Raw genomic sequence first — 25,663 nt, 5'->3', positions numbered from 1 at the left:
CTCTCGCTGTCACTCTAGAATGCTGGCTGTTTTCGCTCGCTCTCGCTCTAGGTCACTGTCTTCTTTCTCTCGCTATCACTCTGGAATGCTGGTTTGTTTTCGCTCGCTCTCGCTCTAGGTCACTGTCTGCTTTATCTCGCTGTCACTCTAGATTGCTGGCTGCTTTCACTCGCTCTCGCTCTAGGTCACTGTCTTCTTTCTCTCACTGTCACTCTGGGTTGCTGGCTGTTTTCGCTCGCTCTCGCTCTAGGTCACTGTCTTCTTTCTCTCACTGTCACTCTAGATTGCTGGCTGTTTTCGCTCGCTCTCGCTCTAGGTCACTGTCTTCTTTCTCTCGCTGTCACTCTAGAATGCTGGCTGTTTTCGCTCGCTCTCGCTCTAGGTCACTGTCTGCTTTCTCTCGCTATCACTCTAGAATGCTGGTTTGTTTTCGCTCGCTCTCGCTCTAGGTCACTGTCTGCTTTCTCTCGCTGTCACTCTAGATTGCTGGCTGTTTTCGCTCGCTCTCGCTCTAGGTCACTGTCTTCTTTCTCTCACTGTCACTCTGGGTTGCTGGCTGTTTTCTCTCGCTCTCGCTCTAGGTCACTGTCTGCTTTCTCTCGCTATCACTCTAGAATACTGGTTTGTTTTCGCTCACTCTCGCTCTAGGTCACTGTCTGCTTTCTCTCACTGTCACTCTAGATTGCTGGCTGTTTTCGCTCGCTCTCGCTCTTGGTCACTGTCTTCTTTCTCTCACTGTCACTCTAGAATGCTGGCTGTTTTCGCTCGCTCTCGGTCACTGTCTTCTTTCTCTCACTGTCACTCTAGATTGCTGGCTGTTTTCGCTCGCTCTGGCTCTAGGTCACTGTCTTCTTTCTCTCACTGTCACTCTAGATTGCTGGCTGTTTTCGCTCGCTCTCGCTCTAGGTCACTGTTTGCTTTCTCTCACTGTCACTCTGGGTTGCTGGCTGTTTTCGCTCGCTCTCGCTCTGGGTCACTGTCTTCTTTCTCTCACTGTCACTCTAGAATGCTGGCTGTTTTCGCTCGCTCTCGCTCTCGGTCACTGTCTTCTTTCTCTCACTGTCACTCTAGATTGCTGGCTGTTTTCGCTCGCTCTCGCTCTAGGTCACTGTCTTCTTTCTCTCACTGTCACTCTAGATTGCTGGCTGTTTTCGCTCACTCTCGCTCTAGGTCACTGTCTGCTTTCTCTCACTGTCACTCTGGGTTGCTGTTTTTTTTCGCTCGCTCTCGCTCTGGGTCACTGTCTTCTTTCTCTCGCTATCACTCTAGAATGCTGGCTGTTTTCGCTCGCTCTCGCTCTAGGTCACTGTCTGCTTTCTCTCAATGTCACTCTGGGTTGCTGGCTGTTTTCGCTCGCTCTCGCTCTGGGTCACTGTCTTCTTTATCTCACTGTCACTCTAGATTGCTGGCTGTTTTCGCTCGCTCTCGCTCTAGGTCACTGTCTTCTTTCTCTCACTGTCACTCTAGATTGCTGGCTGTTTTCGCTCACTCTCGCTCTAGGTCACTGTCTGCTTTCTCTCGCTGTCACTCTAGATTGCTGGCTGTTTTCGCTCGCTCTCGCTCTAGGTCACTGTTTGCTTTCTCTCACTGTCACTCTGGGTTGCTGGCTGTTTTCGCTCGCTCTCGCTCTGGGTCACTGTCTTCTTTCTCTCACTGTCACTCTAGAATGCTGGCTGTTTTCGCTCGCTCTCGCTCTCGGTCACTGTCTTCTTTCTCTCACTGTCACTCTAGATTGCTGGCTGTTTTCGCTCGCTCTCGCTCTAGGTCACTGTCTTCTTTCTCTCACTGTCACTCTAGATTGCTGGCTGTTTTCGCTCACTCTCGCTCTAGGTCACTGTCTGCTTTCTCTCACTGTCACTCTGGGTTGCTGTTTTTTTTCGCTCGCTCTCGCTCTGGGTCACTGTCTTCTTTCTCTCGCTATCACTCTAGAATGCTGGCTGTTTTCGCTCGCTCTCGCTCTAGGTCACTGTCTGCTTTCTCTCAATGTCACTCTGGGTTGCTGGCTGTTTTCGCTCGCTCTCGCTCTGGGTCACTGTCTTCTTTATCTCACTGTCACTCTAGATTGCTGGCTGTTTTCGCTCGCTCTCGCTCTAGGTCACTGTCTTCTTTCTCTCACTGTCACTCTAGATTGCTGGCTGTTTTCGCTCACTCTCGCTCTAGGTCACTGTCTGCTTTCTCTCGCTGTCACTCTAGATTGCTGGCTGCTTTTTCTCGCTCTAGGTCACTGTCTGCTTTCTTTCACTGTCACTCTAGATTGCTGGCTGTTTTCGCTCGCTCTCGCTCTAGGTCACTGTCTTCTTTCTCTCACTGTCACTCTAGAATGCTGGCTGTTTTCGCTCGCTCTCGCTCTAGGTCACTGTCTTCTTTCTCTCACTGTCACTCTAGATTGCTGGCTGTTTTCGCTCGCTCTCGCTCTAGGTCACTGTCTGCTTTCTCTCGCTGTCACTCTAGATTGCTGGCTGCTTTCTCTCGCTCTAGGTCACTGTCTGCTTTCTTTCACTGTCACTCTAGATTGCTGTTTTGTTTTCGCTCGCTCTCGCTCTAGGTCACTGTCTTCTTTCTCTCGCTGTCACTCTAGAATGCTGGCTGTTTTCGCTCGCTCTCGCTCTAGGTCACTGTCTTCTTTCTCTCGCTATCACTCTAGAATGCTGGTTTGTTTTCGCTCGCTCTCGCTCTAGGTCACTGTCTGCTTTATCTCGCTGTCACTCTAGATTGCTGGCTGCTTTCACTCGCTCTCGCTCTAGGTCACTGTCTTCTTTCTCTCACTGTCACTCTGGGTTGCTGGCTGTTTTCGCTCGCTCTCGCTCTAGGTCACTGTCTTCTTTCTCTCACTGTCACTCTAGATTGCTGGCTGTTTTCGCTCGCTCTCGCTCTAGGTCACTGTCTTCTTTCTCTCGCTGTCACTCTAGAATGCTGGCTGTTTTCGCTCGCTCTCGCTCTAGGTCACTGTCTGCTTTCTCTCGCTATCACTCTAGAATGCTGGTTTGTTTTCGCTCGCTCTCGCTCTAGGTCACTGTCTGCTTTCTCTCGCTGTCACTCTAGATTGCTGGCTGTTTTCGCTCGCTCTCGCTCTAGGTCACTGTCTTCTTTCTCTCACTGTCACTCTGGGTTGCTGGCTGTTTTCTCTCGCTCTCGCTCTAGGTCACTGTCTGCTTTCTCTCGCTATCACTCTAGAATACTGGTTTGTTTTCGCTCACTCTCGCTCTAGGTCACTGTCTGCTTTCTCTCACTGTCACTCTAGATTGCTGGCTGTTTTCGCTCGCTCTCGCTCTTGGTCACTGTCTTCTTTCTCTCACTGTCACTCTAGAATGCTGGCTGTTTTCGCTCGCTCTCGGTCACTGTCTTCTTTCTCTCACTGTCACTCTAGATTGCTGGCTGTTTTCGCTCGCTCTGGCTCTAGGTCACTGTCTTCTTTCTCTCACTGTCACTCTAGATTGCTGGCTGTTTTCGCTCGCTCTCGCTCTAGGTCACTGTTTGCTTTCTCTCACTGTCACTCTGGGTTGCTGGCTGTTTTCGCTCGCTCTCGCTCTGGGTCACTGTCTTCTTTCTCTCACTGTCACTCTAGAATGCTGGCTGTTTTCGCTCGCTCTCGCTCTCGGTCACTGTCTTCTTTCTCTCACTGTCACTCTAGATTGCTGGCTGTTTTCGCTCGCTCTCGCTCTAGGTCACTGTCTGCTTTCTCTCACTGTCACTCTGGGTTGCTGTTTTTTTTCGCTCGCTCTCGCTCTGGGTCACTGTCTTCTTTCTCTCGCTATCACTCTAGAATGCTGGCTGTTTTCGCTCGCTCTCGCTCTAGGTCACTGTCTGCTTTCTCTCAATGTCACTCTGGGTTGCTGGCTGTTTTCGCTCGCTCTCGCTCTGGGTCACTGTCTTCTTTATCTCACTGTCACTCTAGATTGCTGGCTGTTTTCGCTCGCTCTCGCTCTAGGTCACTGTCTTCTTTCTCTCACTGTCACTCTTGGTTGCTGGCTGTTTTCGCTCGCTCTCGCTCTAGGTCACTGTCTTCTTTCTCTCACTGTCACTCTGGGTTGCTGGATGTTTTCGCTCGCTCTCGCTCTCGGTCACTGTCTTCTTTCTCTCGCTATCACTCTAGAATGCTGGCTGTTTTCGCTCGCTTTCGCTCTAGGTCACTGTCTTCTTTCTCTCACTGTCACTCTAGATTGCTGGCTGTTTTCGCTCGCTCTCGCTCTCGGTCACTGTCTTCTTTCTGTCACTGTCACTCTAGATTGCTGGCTGTTTTCGCTTGCTCTCGCTCTAGGTCACTGTCTTCTTTCTCTCACTGTCACTCTAGATTGCTGGCTGTTTTCGCTCGCTCTCGCTCTAGGTCACTGTCTTCTTTCTCTCACTGTCACTCTAGAATGCTGGCTGTTTTCGCTCGCTTTCGCTCTAGGTCACTGTCTGCTTTCTCTCACTGTCACTCTGGGTTGCTGGCTGTTTTCACTCGCTCTCGCTCTGGGTCACTGTCTTCTTTCTCTCACTGTCACTCTAGAATGCTGGCTGTTTTCGCTCAATCTCGCTCTCGGTCACTGTCTTCTTTCTCTCGCTATCACTCTAGAATGCTGGCTGTTTTCGCTCGCTCTCGCTCTCGGTCACTGTCTTCTTTCTCTTGCTGTCACTCTAGATTGCTGGCTGTTTTCGCTCGCTCTCGCTCTCGGTCACTGTCTTCTTTCTCTCACTGTCACTCTAGATTGCTGGCTGTTTTCGCTCGCTCTCGCTCTAGGTCACTGTCTTCTTTCTCTCACTGTCACTCTAGAATGCTGGCTGTTTTCGCTCGCTCTCGCTCTAGGTCACTGTCTTCTTTCTCTCACTTTCACTCTAGAATGCTGGCTGTTTTCGCTCGCTCTTGCTCTAGGTCACTGTCTTCTTTCTCTCACTGTCACTCTAGATTGCTGGCTGTTTTCGCTCGCTCTCGCTCTAGGTCACTGTCTGCTTTCTCTCGCTATCACTCTAGAATGCTGGTTTGTTTTCGCTCGCTCTCGCTCTAGGTCACTGTCTGCTTTCTCTCGCTGTCACTCTAGATTGCTGGCTGTTTTCGCTCGCTCTCGCTCTAGGTCACTGTCTTCTTTCTCTCACTGTCACTCTGGGTTGCTGGCTGTTTTCGCTCGCTCTCGCTCTGTATCACTGTCTTCTTTCTCTCACTGTCACTCTAGAATGCTGGCTGTTTTCGCTCGCTCTCGCTCTCGGTCACTGTCTTCTTTCTCTCACTGTCACTCTAGATTGCTGGCTGTTTTCGCTCGCTCTAGGTCACTGTCTTCTTTCTCTCACTGTCACTCTAGATTGCTGGCTGTTTTCGCTCGCTCTCGCTCTAGGTCACTGTCTGCTTTCTCTCACTGTCACTCTGGGTTGCTGGCTGTTTTCGCTCGCTCTCGCTCTAGGTCACTGTCTTCTTTCTCTCACTGTCACTCTAGATTGCTGGCTGTTTTCTCTCGCTCTTGCTCTAGGTCACTGTCTGCTTTCTCTCACTGTCACTCTGGGTTGCTGGCTGTTTTCGCTCGCTCTCGCTCTTGGTCACTGTCTTCTTTCTCTCGCTATCACTCTAGAATGCTGGCTGTTTACGCTCGCTCTCGCTCTAGGTCACTGTCTTCTTTATCTCACTGTCACTCTAGATTGCTGGCTGTTTTCGCTTGCTCTCGCTCTAGGTCACTGTCTTCTTTCGCTCACTGTCACTCTGGGTTGCTGGCTGTTTTCGCTCGCTCTCGCTCTGGGTCACTGTCTTCTTTCTCTCGCTATCACTCTAGAATGCTGGCTGTTTTCGCTCGCTCTCGCTCTAGGTCACTGTCTTCTTTCTCTCACTGTCACTCTCGATTGCTGGCTGTTTTCACTCGCTCTCGCTCTAGGTCACTGTCTTCTTTCTCTCACTGTCACTCTAGATTGCTGGCTGTTTTCGCTCGCTCTCGCTCTAGGTCACTGTCTTCTTTCTCTCACTGTCACTCTAGATTGCTGGCTGTTTTCGCTCGCTCTCGGTCACTGTCTTCTTTCTCTCACTGTCACTCTAGATTGCTGGCTGTTTTCGCTCGCTCTCGCTCTAGGTCACTGTCTTCTTTCTCTCACTGTCACTCTAGAATGCTGGCTGTTTTCGCTCGCTCTCGCTCTAGGTCACTGTCTTCTTTCTCTCACTTTCACTCTAGAATGCTGGCTGTTTTCGCTCGCTCTCGCTCTAGGTCACTGTCTTCTTTCTCTCACTGTCACTCTAGATTGCTGGCTGTTTTCGCTCGCTCTCGCTCTAGGTCACTGTCTGCTTTCTCTCGCTATCACTCTAGAATGCTGGTTTGTTTTCGCTCGCTCTCGCTCTAGGTCACTGTCTGCTTTCTCTCGCTGTCACTCTAGATTGCTGGCTGTTTTCGCTCGCTCTCGCTCTAGGTCACTGTCTTCTTTCTCTCACTGTCACTCTGGGTTGCTGGCTGTTTTCGCTCGCTCTCGCTCTGTATCACTGTCTTCTTTCTCTCACTGTCACTCTAGAATGCTGGCTGTTTTCGCTCGCTCTCGCTCTCGGTCACTGTCTTCTTTCTCTCACTGTCACTCTAGATTGCTGGCTGTTTTCGCTCGCTCTCGCTCTAGGTCACTGTCTTCTTTCTCTCACTGTCACTCTGGGTTGCTGGCTGTTTTCGCTCGCTCTCGCTCTGTATCACTGTCTTCTTTCTCTCACTGTCACTCTAGAATGCTGGCTGTTTTCGCTCGCTCTCGCTCTAGGTCACTGTCTTCTTTCTCTCACTGTCACTCTAGAATGCTGGCTGTTTTCGCTCGCTCTCGCTCTAGGTCACTGTCTGCTTTCTCTCGCTGTCACTCTAGATCCCGTTCTGGTTTTTGTGGCCTGTATGTACAGGAGTACTCATACTGCAGCCATGTGTCTTATATACGTCTCGCGAGTGGCATGATGAACATCACAGCTTGTCCATACATTTCTATAGCACGACAAGGAGATATTCGCTGATTGTGTCTTTCAGCTGGCGAGCCCGGCGGCCGCTGCGGTCGCTACGAGTTTCAGTGCGGCAGCGGGGAGTGCAGACCTCGGGGCTGGCTGTGCGACCATGAGGTGGACTGTATGGATGGCAGCGACGAGCTCGACTGTAACGAAACATGTGACTGGGAACACTTCAAATGTTCGCTGAGTGGGGAATGTGTGGGCTACAGCCAGCTGTGTGACGGAGCCCCCCACTGCCGGGACCAATCAGATGAAAGCATGGACAACTGTGGTAAGAGACCTGGATCTACTAGTATAATCTACCGCGATAATTTACAGAAAACATTATAACCACAAGCAAAGCCACAGGAACAAGCAGGGAGGAGATTCTACCAAAGCTTCTCTTCCCCAAAGTGTGAGACTGCCAGCTGTGGGAGGGGAGGAGGGGGATGCAGCCGAAGCTTCTCTCCCTCAGTGTGTGAGACTGCCAGCTGTGAGAGGGGAGGAGGGGGATGCAGCCGAAGCTTCTCTCCTTCAGTGTGTGAGACTGCCAGCTGTGGGAGGGGAGGGGGATGCAGCCAAAGCTTCTCTCCCTCAGTGTGCGAGACTGCCAGCTGTGGGAGGGGAGGAGGGGGTTGCAGCCGAAGCTTCTCTCCTTCAGTGTGTGAGACTGCCAGCTGTGGGAGGGGAGGGGGATGCAGCCGAAGCTTCTCTCCCTCAGTGTGCGAGACTGCCAGCTGTGAGTGGAGAGGAGGGGGATGCAGCCGAAGCTTCTCTCCCTCAGTGTGTGAGACTGCCAGCTGTGAGAGGGGAGGAGGGGGATGCAGCCGAAGCTTCTCTCCTTCAGTGTGTGAGACTGCCAGCTGTGGGAGGGGAGGGGGATGCAGCCGAAGCTTCTCTCCCTCAGTGTGCGAGACTGCCAGCTGTGGGAGGGGAGGAGGGGGATGCAGCCGGATCTTCTCTCCTTCAGTGTGTGAGACTGCCAGCTGTGGGAGGGGAGGGGGATGCAGCCGAAGCTTCTCTCCCTCAGTGTGCGAGACTGCCAGCTGTGGGAGGGGAGGAGGGGGATGCAGCCGGAGCTTCTCTCCTTCAGTGTGTGAGACTGCCAGCTGTGGGAGGGGAGGAGGGGGATGCAGCGGAAGCTTCTCTCCTTCAGTGTGTGAGACTGCCAGCTGTGGGAGGGGAGGAGGGGGATGCAGCCGAAGCTTCTCTCCTTCAGTGTGTGAGACTGCCAGCTGTGGGAGGGGAGGAGGGGGATGCAGCCGGAGCTTCTCTCCCTCGGTGTGTGAGACTGCCAGCTGTGAGTGGAGAGGAGGGGGATGCAGCCGAAGCTTCTCTCCCTCAGTGTGTGAGACTGCCAGCTGTGAGAGGGGAGGAGGGGGATGCAGCCGAAGCTTCTCTCCTCTAAAGTGTGAGACTGCCAGCTGTGAGAGGGGAGGAGGAGGGGGATGCAGCGGAAGCTTCTCTCCTTCATTGTGTGAGACTGCCAGCTGTGAGTGGAGAGGAGGGGGATGCAGCCGAAGCTTCTCTCCCTCAGTGTGAGACTGCCAGCTGTGAGAGGGGAGGAGGATGTAGCCGAAGCTTCTCTCCCTCAGTGTGTGAGACTGCCAGCTGTGAGTGGAGAGGAGGGGGATGCAGCCGAAGCTTCTCTCCCTCAGTGTGCGAGACTGCCAGCTGTGAGTGGAGAGGAGGGGGATGCAGCCGAAGCTTCTCTCCCTCAGTGTGTGAGACTGCCAGCTGTGAGAGAGGAGGAGGAGGGGGATGCAGCCGAAGCTTCTCTCCTCTAAAGTGTGAGACTGCCAGCTGTGAGAGGGGAGGAGGAGGATGCAGCGGAAGCTTCTCTCCTTCAGTGTGTGAGACTGCCAGCTGTGAGAGAGGAGGAAGGGGATGCAGCCGAAGCTTCTCTCCCTCAGTGTGTGAAACTGCCAGCTGTGAGAGAGGAGGAGGAGGGGGATGCAGCGGAAGCTTCTCTCCTTCAGTGTGTGACTGCCAGCTGTGAGGGGGATTCAGCCGAAGCTTCTCTCCCTCGGTGTGTGAGACTGCCAGCTGTGAGTGGAGAGGAGGGGGATGCAGCTGAAGCTTCTCTCCCTCAGTGTGTGAGACTGCCAGCTGTGAGTGGAGAGGAGGAGGATGTAGCCGAAGCTTCTCTCCCTCAGTGTGTGAGACTGCCAGCTGTGAGTGGAGAGGAGGGGGATGCAGCCGAAGCTTCTCTCCCTCAGTGTGCGAGACTGCCAGCTGTGAGTGGAGAGGAGGGGGATGCAGCCGAAGCTTCTCTCCCTCAGTGTGTGAGACTGCCAGCTGTGAGTGGAGAGGAGGGGGATGCAGCCGAAGTTTCTCTCCCTCAGTGTGTGAGACTGCCAGCTGTGAGTGGAGAGGAGGGGGATGCAGCTGAAGCTTCTCCCTCAGTGTGTGAGACTGCCAGCTGTGAGTGGAGAGGAGGGGGATGCAGCCGAAGCTTCTTGTTATGATTGAGTCACCGAGGAGGAAAAAAACAAAACACAAGCTCAGCCCAGAAAATCAGAGAGGTTGGGAACTAGCGGATTGCAGACCCCTAATCCTATCACACAACTAGCAGTAGCCGTGGAGTGTTCCTACGGTGATCCTAGACACCTCGTCACAGCCAGAGATCTACATAAGCCTAAAGAGAGAAAAGGGAAAAACTAACTGCCCCAGAGCAGACCCCAAAGCAATAGGCAGCCCCCAACATATAATGACGGTGAAGCAAGATGAAAACACTAACACAGATAGAAAGATAGGTTGAGCAAACGATGGGGCCCAAGCTAACTAAAAAGGACAGGATAGAAAAGCTGCTGTCTGCAATCCGAGAAAACCCTGCTAAAAAATATTACCAACACAACTGATAAGCAAAAAGGACCCTGAAGTCACTAGACTTCAAACCCTATATCAGCACTCAGAATATTCTGAAAGCAGAGCAAAAGAGAACACTGATCAAGGAAAAAGAATCCAGCACACCCCCGGCCGGGGATGGCTGAACTCCAAAAAACAAGGGAAACAAAACCAAAACTAATAAGTTCAATAGCAGAGCAAAAACTTATCTTTGGAAGCAGGAATCAGACTGGTCTCCAAGAATCCAGCAGAGAAATCACCAGCGACTCAGAAGGGCAACGACTGCCTTATATCCAGTCAGAAGTTCCCGTTACCCAGTCACCATCCACCTGATCAGGTGTTTGGTAATCAGCCTCACTACCCTCCTTCACCAGAACAGGGAGATCCTTGGACACAAAAGATGAATGAACAGATGAGCTCACAACAGTACCTCCCCCTTGAGGAGGGGTCACCGAACCCTCATCCAAGCCACCAGGCCGATCAGGATGAGCTCGATGAAAAGCACGCACTAATCTTTCGGCATGAATATCCGAGGCAGAGACCCAGGAATTATCCTCCTGACCATAACCCTTCCAGACGGGAATCCAGTATCTTCTCTACCTCATATTCCATGTTACCTTCAACCAACACAGGGTCAGCAGGTGCCGCCATAGGAACCACTGGTTCAACAAACCTCTTCAACAAGGCCTTATGAAACATATTATGAATCTTAAATGTGACAGGAAGAGCCAACCCGAAAAGAGACCGGATTAATAATCTCCAAAATCTTGTAAGGTCCATTAAATCTAGGTTTAAACTTTGGAGAAGCCACTTTCATAGAGATATTCTTTGATGACAACCAGACCATATCACCTACGTTAAACCAGGGACCAATGGCCCTATGCCGGTTAGAAAACCGCCGGGCCTTTTCCTGGGAAAGAGACAACTTATCCACCACTTGGTCCCAAATCTGCTGCATTCTTTCCACCACAGTGTCAACCCCTGGACAGGCAGAAGACTCCACCTGCCCTGAAGAAAATCGAGGATGAAACCCAAAGTTACAGAAAAAGGGTGACATCAAAGTGGCAGAACTAGCTCTATTATTTAAAGCAAATTCGGCCAAGGGTAAAAATGAGACCCAATCATCCTGATCAGCAGATATAAAACATCTCCAATAAGCCTCCAAAGTCTGGTTTGTTCTCTCCGTCTGCCCATTGGTCTGAGGGTGAAATGCAAAGGAGAAGGACAACTGAATTCCCAACTTGGAACAAAAGGTCCTCCAGAATCTAGAGACAAACTGAACTCCTCTGTCCGATACAATGTTCTCAGGAATCCCGTGCAAGCGAACCACCTGTTGCAGAAACAAGGGCACCAACTCTGAGGAAGATGGCAACTTAGGGAGTGGTACAAGATGGACCATCTTAGAGAATCTATCACAAATCACCCAGATAACAGTCATCCTCTGAGAGACAGGCAGATCAGAAATAAAATCCATTGAAATATGGGTCCATGGCCTCCTGGGTACCGGCAAAGGCATCAACAACCCACTAGAATGAGAACAAGGCTTAGATCGGGAGCAAGTCCCACAGGACTGCACAAAATTTCTGACATCACGAGACAAGGCAGGCCACCAAAAAGACCGACTCACCAAATCTCTAGTACCAAAAATACCTGGATGACCAGCCAACGCGGAGCAATGAACCTCAGACATCACTTTCCTCCTCCACTGGTTCAGGAACATACAACCTACCACTGGGACAACGCTCAGGCTTATCCTCCTGAAACTTCTCCACAGCACGTCTTTAAATCAGGCAAGATGGCAGAAAGAACCACCCCCTCACCTAAGATGGTAGCAGGCTTGGTCACAATAGGAGAATCGGCCAAAAAACTCCTAGAGAGGGCATCAGCCTTAACGTTCTTAGTGCCCAGGAGAAAGACCACAAAATCAAAATGTGTGAAAAACAAGGCCCACCTGGCCTGTCTCGGATTCAAGCGTTTAGCCGACTCAAGGTAGATCAAATTCTTGTGGTCAGTGAGGACCACAACTTAATGTCTAGCTCCCTCCAACCAATGTCTCCACTCCTCAAATGCCCACTTCATGGCCAACAGTTCTCGATTCCCCACATCATAGTTGCGTTCCGAAGGAGAGAAATTTCGGGAAAAGAAGGCACAGGGGTTCATTTTAGATGTTACAGGATCTTTTTGGGACAAAACAGCTTCTGCACCAGTCTCTGAAGCATCCACCTCCACCTGAAATGGAAGTGAGACATCGGGTTGTGGCAAAACCGGAGAAGAAGTGAACCTCCGCTTCAGCTCCTGAAAAGAAGAAACAGCCTCTGGAGACCAATTCAGCAAATCAGCACCCTTCTTAATCAAATCAGTCAATGGTTTGGCAATAACAGAAAAATTGGCTATAAACTTACAATAAAAATTAACAAAACCCAAAAACTTCTGGAGAGCCTTCAAAGAAGTGGGCTGCACCCAATCATAAATGGCCTGTACCTTGGCCGGGTCCATTTCAATAGTTGACGGAGACAAAATAAATCCCAAAAATGAAATCCTCTGTACACCAAAAAGACATTTTGATCCCTTAACATACAGGGAGTTTTCCTTCAAAATCCGGAACACAGTCCGAACATGTTCCACATGGGAGTCCCAATCCCTGGAAAACATCAAAATATCATCCAAATAGATGATCAGAAACTTATCCACAAAGTCCCGGAAAATATCATTCATGAAGCACTGGAAGACAGAAGGGGCGTTAGTGAGTCCAAAAGGCATCACCAGGTACTCAAAATGTCCCTCCGGAGTATTAAACGCTGTCTTCCATTCATCCCCATGCTTAATGCGAATAAGATTATACGTCCCCCTGAGGTCAAGCTTGGTAAACCAGCAAGCACCTTCAACTCTAGAAAATAGGTCAGAAATCAGGGGTAACGGATACTGATATTTAACAGTAATTTTGTTAAGGGAGCGATAGTCAATACAAGGTCTTAATGAACCATGCTTCTTGGCCACAAAAAAAAAACCCCAGCACCAAAAGGTGACGAGGATGGTCTAATATGACCCTTCTCCAACGACTCCTTAATATAGGATCGCATAGCCTCCTGTTTGGGTACAGATAAATTAAAAAGTCGACCCTTGGGAAATTTACACCCCGGACTCGGCTCAATTGCACAGTCATAACTCCTATGAGGAGGCAAAGATGCAGACTTACTCTCACTAAACACATCATATAAACCAGCCAAATAGTCAGGAACCTCTTGCGACTGGGGAGAGGTGGAGACAACAGGAGTGTCACTAAGAGCACACCGACAACCCCAACTCACCACAGACACAGATTTCCAATCCAAAACTGGATTATGGATTTGCAACCAGGGAAATCCCAGAACAATGGTATCATGCAAATTATGCAACACCAAAAATCTGAAATTTTCTTGATGGTCTGGGGCGACCTGCATTACCACCTGGGTCCAAAACTGAGGTTTATTCTTCGCCAAAGGAGTAGCATCAATACCCCTCAAAGGAATAGGCGTCCGCAGGGTTGTCATAGGGAAACCACAACATTTAGCAAAATCTAAATCCATTAGGTTCAAGGCTGCTCCTGAATCCACAAAGGCTTTAGTAGAAAATGTGGACAGGGAGCAGATCAGATCAGAAGAAACTTAGGTTGAACACCACCTACAGCAAATGTGTGTGCAAAATGTTTCTCTCGTTTAGGGCAGACAGAAATAATATGAGAGGCATCTCCACAGAAAAAACACAGCTTATTACGTCTTCTGAACTCCTGACGTTGCGCCCTAGACAAAACTCCATCACACTGCATAGGTTTAGACATTTGTTCAACAGGTGCCAGCATTTACCGTATAATTTTACGTTCACGTAAACGCCGATCAACCTGAATGGCTAATGACATAGAATCATGAAGACCAGAGGGAACAGGAAATCCCACCATAGTATCTTTTACGGCTTCTGACAAACCCTTCCGAAAGAGAGCTGCCAAGGCACCATCATTCCAAGTGGTGAGGACCGCCCACTTTCGGAATTTTTGACAGTACAGTTCTGCAGAATCCTGACCCTGGCTCAATGCCAACAGGGTCTTTTCAGCTTGATCAATCGCATTAGGTTCATCATACAACAACCCCAAGGCCTGAAAAAATGCCTCCACATTAGTTAGAATAGGATCATCTGGTACTAAAGAAAACGCCCAATCCTCGGGATCGCCGCGCAGCAAGGAGATGACAATTTTAACCTGCTGCGCAGAGCTCCCCGATGAGTTAGGCTTCAAGGCAAGAAATAATTTACAATTATTCTTAAAATTCAAAAATTTAGACCGATCCCCAAAAAACACATCAGGAGTAGGGATTTTTGGTTCAGCAGCGTGTGAATGAGCAAGATAGGCGGAAATTCCCCGCACTTCAGCAGTAAGCTGCTCCACACGATCAGACAATTGCTTAATCTTCATCAGAAAAAAAAAAAAATATTCCTCCTACGGCCTCAGAGAAAAAGAGGAAAAAATATACACAAAAAAAAAAATAAATTCTGACACCTTCTTTTTTTTTTTTTTTCTTTTTCTTTTAAACAATTCCTTCCTGCTTTTGAGTACCCTAGAATCTGCGGTATGGCTGGTGATTCTGTTATGATTGAGTCACCGAAGAGGAAAAAACAAAACACAAGCTCAGCCCAGAAAATCAGAGAGGTTGGAAACTAGCGGATTGCAGACCCCTAATCCTATCACACAACTAGCAGTAGCCGTGGAGTGTTCCTACGGTGATCCTAGACACCTCGTCACAGCCAGAGATCTACATAAGCCTAAAGAGAGAGAAGGGAAAAACTGACTGCCCCAGAGCAGACCCCAAAACAATAGGCAGCCCCCAACATATAATGACGGTGAAGCAAGATGAAAACACTAACACAGATAGAAAGATAGGTTGAGCAAATGATGGGGCCCAAGCTAACTAATAAGGACAGGACAGAAAAGCTGCTGTCTGCAATCCGAGAAAACCCTGCTAAAAATATTACCAACACAACTGATAAGCAAAAAGGACCCTAAAGTCACTAGACTTCAAACCCTATATCAGCACTCAGAAGGGCGACGGCTGCCTTATATCCAGTCAGAAGTTCCCGTTACCCAGTCACCATCCACCTGATCAGGTGTTTGGTAATCAGCCTCACTACCCTCCTTCACCAGAAGAGGGAGATCCTCAGACACAAAAGATGAATGAACAGATGAGCTCACAACACTTCTCTCCCTCAGTGTGTGAGACTGCCAGCTGTAAGAGGGGAGGAGGGGGATGCAGCGGAAGCTTCTCTCCTTCAGTGTGTGAGACTGCCAGCTGTGGGAGGGGAGGAGGGGGATGCAGCTGAAGCTTCTTTCCCTCAGTGTGTGAGACTGCCAGCTGTGAGAGTGGAGGAGGAGGATGCAGCTGAAACTTCTCTCCCTCAATGTGTGAGACTGCCAGCTGTGAGAGGGGAGGAAGAGGATGCAGCTGAAGCTTCTCTCCCTCAGTGTGTGAGACTGCCAGCTGTGAGTGGAGGGGGATGCAGCTGAAGCTTCTCTCCCTTGGTATGAGGCTGCATATTGTCAGTGGAAAAGTGAATCAGCTTGGCCAGCATTGTGCAGACCCCACTGTGGGGGCAGATGTGTTTTATTGGTATTATGTTACGTGTCAGAATAGTTTTGTCTTATTTATCACATTGTCGGTGGGTCGATCTTCTCCTCAGGTTCCTCACAGATCCCCCCCTGCCCTGGACACTTCATCTGCACCAACCAGATGTGTGTGAACATCTCCCTGGTGTGTGACGGCTCTCCGGACTGTCCTCATGGGGAAGACGAGAGGACATGTGGTGAGACACCCACCTAATGGGTGTGAGGTGTCTGTGAGGTCGGGCTGGAGGTACAATGAGCATCTCCTCTATTGTATAAACCTTCTTTTCGCTTGTAGAGAAGAGTCTGATGACCACAACTCCGACCAACCAGACGTCTCCAGCTAGGTGCCCAGAATATATGTGCCCAGATGGCCACTGCCTGAGGTTTACACAGGTACATGGGTCATGAGCGGCGAGGTGTGAAAGATGAGGCATGGAAGACAAGGTGTGAGTCAAGGCTTGAGAGACCAGGTATGAGAGATGAAGTGTGAGACACAAGGCATGGGGGACAAGGCGTGAGGGACAAGGCGTGAGGGACAAGGCGTGAGGGACAAGGCATGGGGGACAAGGCGTGGGGGACAAGGCGTGAGGGACTAGGTGTGAGATGTGAGAGACGAAGCTTGGGACATGAGTCGTGTGATTTGAGAGGCGAGGTACAGTCCTGCTCATCGTTATTGGCCCCCATGAAGTGTAAGTACTAGTGATGAGCGAGTATACTCGTTGATCGGGTGTCCTCCGAGTATTTTGGCGTGCTCGGAGACTTTCTGTCGCTAGACAGCCTGAATACATGTAGTGGGGATTCCCTAACAAACAGGCGTTCCTCACGTGTATTCAGCCTGTCCAGCAGTCGCAAATCATGCAGATGAGACGACGAAAACTAAATCTCCGACCACCCCAAAATACTCGGAGGACACCCGAGCACCGAGCATACTCGCTCATCACTAGTAAGTCCATAATGTGGAATATCTCCTGTACCGAGCGCTCGTGTTCAATACAAAAGAGCAAATGATAAACAAAAAACAAATGAGAGGGAAAAATAGAAAACCCTAAATCTGCTGTGACGCTGGTATTGGTCCCTTTACATTACATTATTATGGAAACACATTGTGACTCGCCTGTGGTAAATCACAAATGAGAATCACCTATGATTGCCGGTGCCCATGTGACATGAATTATCCAATGAATGATGTGTTCAGTGTTATAAAAAGCCACACAGTCGGCCATGCTGCTTTCTCACAATGGAGAAGATAAAGGAGCGGTCCGAGGACATCAGAACCTCTATTATTAGCAAACACAAGACTTCCAAAGGGTGTAAGGCCATCTCCAAAGACCTTGGTATCCCAGTATCAACAGTGAACTGTGTTATTAAGAAGTTTGCCAAGCATCGAACAGTCAAGAGACTCCCAGGACATGGGGGAAAATTGACAAGAGATGTCTTTGAAGGTTGGTGTAAATGGTGGAAAAAACACAATGTCAAACATCCAAAGACCTGAAGGCCAACCTGGAACAGTCTGGGGTCATGGTTTCAACAAGTACCATACGCCACACACTAAACCAAGCAGATCTTTTATGGGCGAAGGCCAAGGAAGAAACCATTGCTAAAGAAAATACATAAAAAGGAATGACTGATCTTTGCCCATGAGTACCTTGACAAACCACAATCCTTCTGGGAAAATGTTCTGTGGACAGATGAAACAAAATAGAGCTTTTTGGCAATGCAAAGGAGCAGTTTGTTTACAGATGGAGCAATGAAACATATACGTAAAAGAAGGCCCTACCAACAGTTAAGCATGGTGGAGGATTCATAATGCTGTGGGGTTGCTTTGCTGCACCCAGTACTGGAGGCCTTGACCGTATCACAGGAATCATGAAATCAGAGAATTATCAAGAGATTTTAGAGTGAAATGTCCTACCCAATGTAAGAAAACTTGGTTTGAGTCAAATATTATGGGTCCTCCAGCAAGACAATGACCCAAAGCACACATCCAAAAGTACACAGGGATGGTTGAAAAAGAAAAAATGGACTGCTTTAATATGGCCAGCAATGAGTCCTGACCTCAATCCCACTGAAAATATTTGGGAAAAAGAACCCTGCAAACATTAAAAGGAAGAGTGGGGGAGAATAGCAGCTGAGAAGTCTAAGAAGCTTATAAAGGGCTTATAGATTCTCTATGGGGTTAAGGTCAGGCGAGTTTGCTGCCAATTAAGCCCAGTGATACTGTTGTGTGTACACCAGGTATTGGTACTGTTGGCAGTGTGGACAGGGGCCAAGTCCTGCTGGAGAATGACATTCCCATCTCCATAAAGCTTGTCGGCAGAGGGAAGCATGAAGAGCTCTAACATGTCCTGGTTGACGGTGGCGCTGACTTTGGTCTTGGTAAAACACAGTGGACCTACACCAGCAGATGACATGGCTCCTCAAACCATCCCTGATTGTGGAGACTGCACACTAGACCTTGGAAATCACAGTCCCAGAGTCTGGAGGAAGAGTGGAGAGACACAATCCAAGCTGCTGGAGGTCTGGTGTGAAGTTTCCACAATCAGTGATGGAAATGTCATTCTCCAGCAGGACTTGGCCCCTGTCCACACTGCCGAAAGTACCAATACCTGGTGTACACACAACAGTATCACTGGGCTTGATTGGCAGCAAACTCGCCTGACCTTAACCCCATAGAGAATCTATGGAGTATTGTCAGGAGGAAGATCAGAGACACCAGACCAAACAATGCAGACAAGCTGAAGGCTGCGATCAAAGCAACCTGGGCTTCCATAACCTCTCAGCAGCGCCACAGGCTGATCTCCTCCATGCCACGCCGCATTGATGCAGGAATTGATGCACAAGGAGCCTGACCAAGTACTGAGGGCATTTACTGATCATACATTTCAGTAGGACAACTTTTCAGATTTTACAATCATTTTTCCAGCTGGTGTTATAAAGTATTCTAATTTACTGAGATAATGACTTTTGGGTTCTCATTGGCTGTAAGCCATAATCATCATTACCAGAAATAAACCCGTGAGATAGATCACTCTGTGTGTAATGTCTCTATAGAATACAGGAGAGTCACTGTCTGTATTGAGGAACTGAAATAAATTCACTTTTTGATGAGATTCTAATTTTGTGAGACGCCCCTGTGTGTCTGAAGATATTGTACAGGCTATGAAAAAAAATGAAGGCATGCCAATAATGATGAGCAGGACTGTATGAGAGATGAGGCCTAAGGCATGAGGGACTAGGTATGAGATGTGAGAGACGAGACGTGAGAGATGAGGTGTGAGGCACGAGGCATGTGGGGACGAGGCGCGAGACAAGGTATGAGATGTGAGAGATGAGGTGTGTGACGTGAGAGACAAGTTATGAGAGACAAGGCGTGACATGTGAGTCGACTGGTCCGTCCTCTTGTGTCTTCAGGTCTGTAATGGGGTCCCGGACTGCAACGATGAATCCTTGACCTCGGCTGCCTCTGATGAGCAAGAATGTGGATTCTGGAGTCCGTGGGGGTCGTGGAGCAGCTGTAGCCAGTCCTGTGGGAGCGGCGCACAGAGCAGACGCCGGGCATGTACCAACCCGTCCAGTGATACCCTGAGGCAATGCCGAGGAGAAGAGAGCGAGGCGCAGCAGTGCTTCTTGGTGTCCTGCCCAGGTGGGAACCTTCACGTCAGTGTCACAGAAGATTGGAGAACGTTGTTGGGATGGGGCCGACCGTTCCTAATACGCTAAGTCACAAATCCCAGAGTCTTTGGAGTCACAGAATTTTCTAGACCATTTTTGGGGGTGGGGTTGATAGGTAAAACATGTTATTATCACAACTTTGTCTTGTCTTTCCAGTTGACGGCTCATGGACTCCGTGGACAGCGTGGTCAAACTGTACTCAGGACTGCGGCGGGGTGGTGATTCGGCGCAGGGAATGTACCCCTCCACAGAGCGGGGGGCGCCATTGTTCTCTTCTTCCAGGATCGTCCTCTTCATCTCTGGAGATCGGTGAGGACGCTGATCACTGGGGAACACACGTTTCGTTGACTTACAGCTGACTCTTGGTTTTGTCAAACTTTTGGCTGCTGAATCCATAAGTGACCAAGGTTTTTCTCTACCACATCAGCTTTTTAAGCTACAGGATTCCTTCGCTTTGTCTCAAAAACCATCCAAAATGTACAAACAATGGTAAATAGTGCATTGTGAATGTAACATATGAGTGACAGGCAATCACCGCACACAAGACGAAGCAGAAATATGAAGAAGGGGCAGGAAATATTTACAGGTGGAGAGCGACAAGATAACGTTTCGCCCGTGCCAGGGTCTTCTTCACATAGCCGCTGTGACTAGGTGTCTGGAGGTTTGATTGTTGTACAGGCGTAATAAGGTACAAAGGGAACCTCGATTGCCGTGTGTGTCCTGGCGCTCCCGCGCCTTCATTGTGCGGCACACAAACCTCCAGTCACCTATTCACAGCGAATGAAGAAGACCCTGGCACGGGCGAAACGTTATTTTCTCACTCTCCACATGTAAATATTTCCTGCATCTTCTCTATTTCTGCTTCTGTCTCGTTCACTGTATGTGAAATAAATGTTCATCCTCAGGAGTCTGCAGTGATTATATACAACTTGTCTACGGGGATCCCAATCGCACTTCACCTGCACCTCAGAACTCTTCACACAGAGTGCACGCCACTGACGATAACGGGTGACAAAAACAGACACGCGGGCCGCGCATCGATGACACACGGGCCGCACACTGATGACACACGGGCTACACACCCATGACACACGGACCGCACACCGATGACACACGGACCGCACACCGATGACACACGGGCTACACACCCATGACACGCGAGCTGCGCACCCATGACACGCGGGCCGCGCACTGATGACACACGGGCTACACACCCATGACACACGGATCGCACACTGATGACACACGGGCCACACACCCATGACACACGGACCGCACACCGATGACACACGGGCCACACACCCATGACACACGGACCGCACACCGATGACACACGGGCCACACACCCATGACACGCGAGCTGCGCACCCATGACACGCGGGCCGCGCACTGATGACACACGGGCTACACACCCATGACACACGGACCGCACACCGATGACACACGGGCCACACACCCATGACACACGGACCGCACACCGATGACACGCGAGCTGCGCACCCATGACACGCGGGCCGCGCACTGATGACACACGGGCTACACACCCATGACACACGGACCGCACACCCATGACACACGGGCCACACACCCATGACACACGGGCCACACACCCATGACACACGGACCACACACCCATGACACGCGAGCTGCGCACCCATGACACGCGGGCCGCGCACTGATGACACACGGGCTACACACCCATGACACACGGATCGCACACTGATGACACACGGGCCACACACCCATGACACGCGAGCTGCGCACCCATGACACACGGACCGCACACCGATGACACGCGAGCTGCGCACCCATGACACACGGATCGCACACTGATGACACACGGGCCACGCACCGATGACACACGGACCGCACACCGATGACACACGGGCCACACACTGATGACACGCGAGCCACGCACCTATGACACACAGACCGCACACCGATGACACACGAGCCACGCACCGATGACACACGGACCGCACACCGATGACACACGGGCCACACACCCATGACACACGGACCGCACACCGATGACACGCGAGCTGCGCACCCATGACACACGGACCGCACACCGATGACACACGGGCCACACACTCATGACACGCGAGCCACGCACCCATGACACACAGACCGCACACCGATGACACACGGGCCACACACCCATGACACGCGAGCCACGCACCCATGACACACGGACCGCACACCGATGACACACGGGCCACACACCCATGACACACGGACCGCACACCGATGACACACGGGCCACACACCCATGACACACGGACCGCACACCGATGACACGCGAGCTGCGCACCGATGACACACGGGCCACACACCCATGACACACGGACCGCACACCGATGACACACGAGCCACGCACCGATGACACACGGACCGCACACCGATGACACACGGGCCACACACCCATGACACACGGACCGCACACCGATGACACGCGAGCTGCGCACCCATGACACACGGACCGCACACCGATGACACACGGGCCACACACTCATGACACGCGAGCCACGCACCCATGACACACAGACCGCACACCGATGACACACGGGCCACACACCCATGACACGCGAGCCACGCACCCATGACACACGGACCGCACACCGATGACACACGGGCCACACACCCATGACACACGGACCGCACACCGATGACACACGGGCCACACACCCATGACACACGGACCGCACACCGATGACACGCGAGCTGCGCACCGATGACACACGGGCCACACACCCATGACACACGGACCGCACACCGATGACACGCGAGCTGCGCACAGATGACACACGGGCCACATACCCATGACACACGGATCGCACACTGATGACACACGGGCCACGCACCGATGACACACGGACCGCACACCGATGACACACGGGCCACACACTCATGACACGCGAGCCACGCACCTATGACACACAGACCGCACACCGATGACACACGAGCCACGCACCGATGACACACGGACCGCACACCGATGACACGCGAGCTGCGCACAGATGACACACGGGCCACATACCCATGACACACGGATCGCACACTGATGACACACGGGCCACGCACCTATGACACACAGACCGCACACCGATGACACACGAGCCACGCACCGATGACACACGGACCGCACACCGATGACACACGGGCCACACACCCATGACACACGGACCGCACACCGATGACACGCGAGCTGCGCACCCATGACACACGGACCGCACACCGATGACACACGGGCCACACACTCATGACACGCGAGCCACGCACCCATGACACACAGACCGCACACCGATGACACACGGGCCACACACCCATGACACGCGAGCCACGCACCCATGACACACAGACCACACACCGATGACACACGAGCCACGCACCGATGACACACGGACCGCACACCGATGACACACGGGCTACACACCCATGACACATGGACCGCACACCGATGACACACGGGCTACACACCCATGACACACGGACCGCACACCGATGACACACGGGCTACACACCCATGACACGCAAGCCGCGCACCCATGACACACAGACCGCACACCGATGACACGCGAGCCACGCACCGATGACACGCGGGCAGCGCACCGATGACACACGGACCGCACACTGATGACACGCGGGCAGCGCACCCATGACACACGGACCGCACACCGATGACACACGGACCGCACACCGATGACACACGGACCGCACACCGGTGACACGTGAGCTGCGCACCCATGACACACGGACCGCACACCGATGACACACGGGCCACACACTCATGACACGCGAGCCACGCACCTATGACACACAGACCGCACACCGATGACACACGAGCCACGCACCGATGACACACGGACCGCACACCGATGACACGCGAGCTGCGCACCCATGACACACGGACCGCACACCGATGACACACGGGCCACACACTCATGACACGCGAGCCACGCACCCATGACACACAGACCGCACACCGATGACACACGGGCCACACACCCATGACACGCGAGCCACGCACCCATGACACACAGACCACACACCGATGACACACGAGCCACGCACCGATGACACACGGACCGCACACCGATGACACACGGGCTACACACCCATGACACATGGACCGCACACCGATGACACGCGAGCTGCGCACCCATGACACACGGATCGCACACCGATGACACACGGGCCACGCACCGATGACACACGGACCGCACACCGATGACACATGGGCCACACACCCATGACACGCGGACCGCACACCGATGACACACGGGCCACGCACCGATGACACACGGACCGCACACCGATGACACACGGGCCACACACCCATGACACACGGACCGCACACCGATGACACACGGGCCACGCACCGATGACACACGGACCGCACACCGATGACACACGGGCCACACACCCATGACACACGGGCCACACACCCATGACACACGGACCGCACACCGATGACACACGGGCTACACACCCATGACACGCAAGCCGCGCACCCATGACACACAGACCGCACACCGATGACACGCGAGCCACGCACCGATGACACGCGGGCAGCGCACCGATGACACACGGACCGCACACTGATGACACGCGGGCTGCGCACCCATGACACACGGACCGCACACCGATGACACACGGACCGCACACCGATGACACACGGACCGCACACCGGTGACACGTGAGCTGCGCACCCATGACACACGGACCGCACACCGATGACACACGGGCCGCGCACCCATGACACACGGGCCGCGCACTCATTACACGCGGGCCGCGCACCGATGGTACACGGGCTGTGCACCCATGACACTCGGGCCGGGCATCCATGACACACGGGCCGCGCACCGATGACACTCGGTCCGTGCACCGATGACACACGGGCTGCGCACCGATGACACTCAGGCCGTGCACCGATGACACACGGGCCGCGCACCGATAACACTCGGTCCGTGCACCGATGACACACGGGCTGCGCACCGATGACACTCGGGCCGTGCACCGATGACACACGGGCTGCGCACCCATGACACTGAAACCATTTTACACGTACGTGTTTAACCACAGATGCCTAATAGTGCACATTCCCTTTAGTTAGTAGTTAGGGTCCACACACACAGTAGACTAAGGTGGGACAAACCTGCGCTCAGCACACAAGGGGCACCCCCATATCTCACACACCTTGCAACTCTCTCACACACCCTGCACCCCCTTGCACCTCTATTTCACGCATCCTGTACCCTTTTACACCCCTCTATATCACGCACCCCCTTACATCACGCACCATGTACATCTCTATCTCACGCACCCTGCACTCCTCTGTCACAGTCTGGACCCCTCTATTTCCCACAGCCTGCACCCCCACACATCCCTCTGTCAGTCTGCACCCCCCCATAGCTCACCCAGCCTACATCCCTCTATCACATACCCCCTTCACCCCCTTGTACCCCTTTATCACATACCCCTTGCACCCCCTTGTATCCCTCTATCACATACCCCCTGCACCCCCTTGCACCCCTTTATCACATACCCCTTGCACCACCATTGTTTCCTCTATCACATACCCCCTGCACCCTCTTATACCCCACTATCACATACCCCCTGCACCCCCTTGTACCCCTTTATCACATACCCCCTGCACCCCCATTGTTTCCTCTATTTCATAACCCCTGCACCCCCTTGTATCCCTCTATCACATACCCCCTGCATCCCCCTTGTACCCTCTATTACAATCCCCCTGCAACCCCTTGTACCCCTCTATCACATACCCCCTGCATCCCCCTTGCACCCCTCTATCACATACCCCCTGCATCCCCCTTGTATCCCTCTATCACATACCCCCTGCATCCCCCTTGTACCCCTTTATCACATACCCCCTTCATCCCCTTATACCCTCTATTACAATCCCCCTGCAACCCCTTGTACCCCTCTATCACATACCCCCTGCATCCCACTTGTATCCCTCTATCACATACCCCCTGCATCCCCCTTGTACCCCTCTATCACATACCCCCTGCATCCCCTTATACCCTCTATTACAATCCCCCTGCAACCCCTTGTACCCCTCTATCACATACCCCCTGCATCCCCCTTGTACCCCTCTATCACATACCCCCTGCATCCCCCTTGTATCCCTCTATCACATACCCCCTGCATCCCCCTTGTATCCCTCTATCACATACCCCCTGCAACCCCCTTGTATCCCTCTATCACATACCCCCTGCATCCCCCTTGTATCCCTCTATCACATACCCCCTGCATCCCCCTTGTACCCCTTTATCACATACCCCCTGCATCCCCTTATACCCTCTATTACAATCCCCCTGCAACCCCTTGTACCCCTCTATCACATACCCCCTGCATCCCCCTTGTACCCCTCTATCACATACCCCCTGCATCCCCCTTGTACCCCTCTATCACATACCCCCTGCATCCCCCTTGTATCCCTCTATCACATACCCCCTGCATCCCCCTTGTATCCCTCTATCACATACCCCCTGCATCCCCCTTGTATCCCTCTATCACATACCCCCTGCATCCCCCTTGTATCCCTCTATCACATACCCCCTGCATCCCCCTTGTACCCCTTTATCACA

At 52.0% G+C, this 25,663-nt stretch overlaps 1 protein-coding gene across 1 annotated transcript in view; it reads left to right on the top strand.

Moving 5' to 3' along the window:
• The window catches only part of LOC141054879 (SCO-spondin-like), a 463,576-nt gene that overhangs the window by 128,341 nt on the left and 309,572 nt on the right, over nt 1-25,663 (top strand). Inside the window, exons 32-36 of the mRNA XM_073551763.1 lie at nt 6,939-7,193; nt 15,452-15,574; nt 15,673-15,770; nt 18,789-19,020; nt 19,206-19,358. Coding sequence (XP_073407864.1) covers nt 6,939-7,193; nt 15,452-15,574; nt 15,673-15,770; nt 18,789-19,020; nt 19,206-19,358 — 861 coding nt within the window. The remainder of the gene's footprint in view (nt 1-6,938; nt 7,194-15,451; nt 15,575-15,672; nt 15,771-18,788; nt 19,021-19,205; nt 19,359-25,663) is intronic.

Source organism: Dendrobates tinctorius, unplaced genomic scaffold (genome assembly GCF_039654945.1).
Source record: "Dendrobates tinctorius isolate UK_male_01 unplaced genomic scaffold, ASM3965494v1 ptg000179l, whole genome shotgun sequence".
In the NCBI taxonomy this organism is placed as follows: domain Eukaryota; kingdom Metazoa; phylum Chordata; class Amphibia; order Anura; family Dendrobatidae; genus Dendrobates; species Dendrobates tinctorius.
Note: the sequence above shows the minus strand (reverse complement) of the source record. Positions and strands in the feature narration are given on the sequence as shown.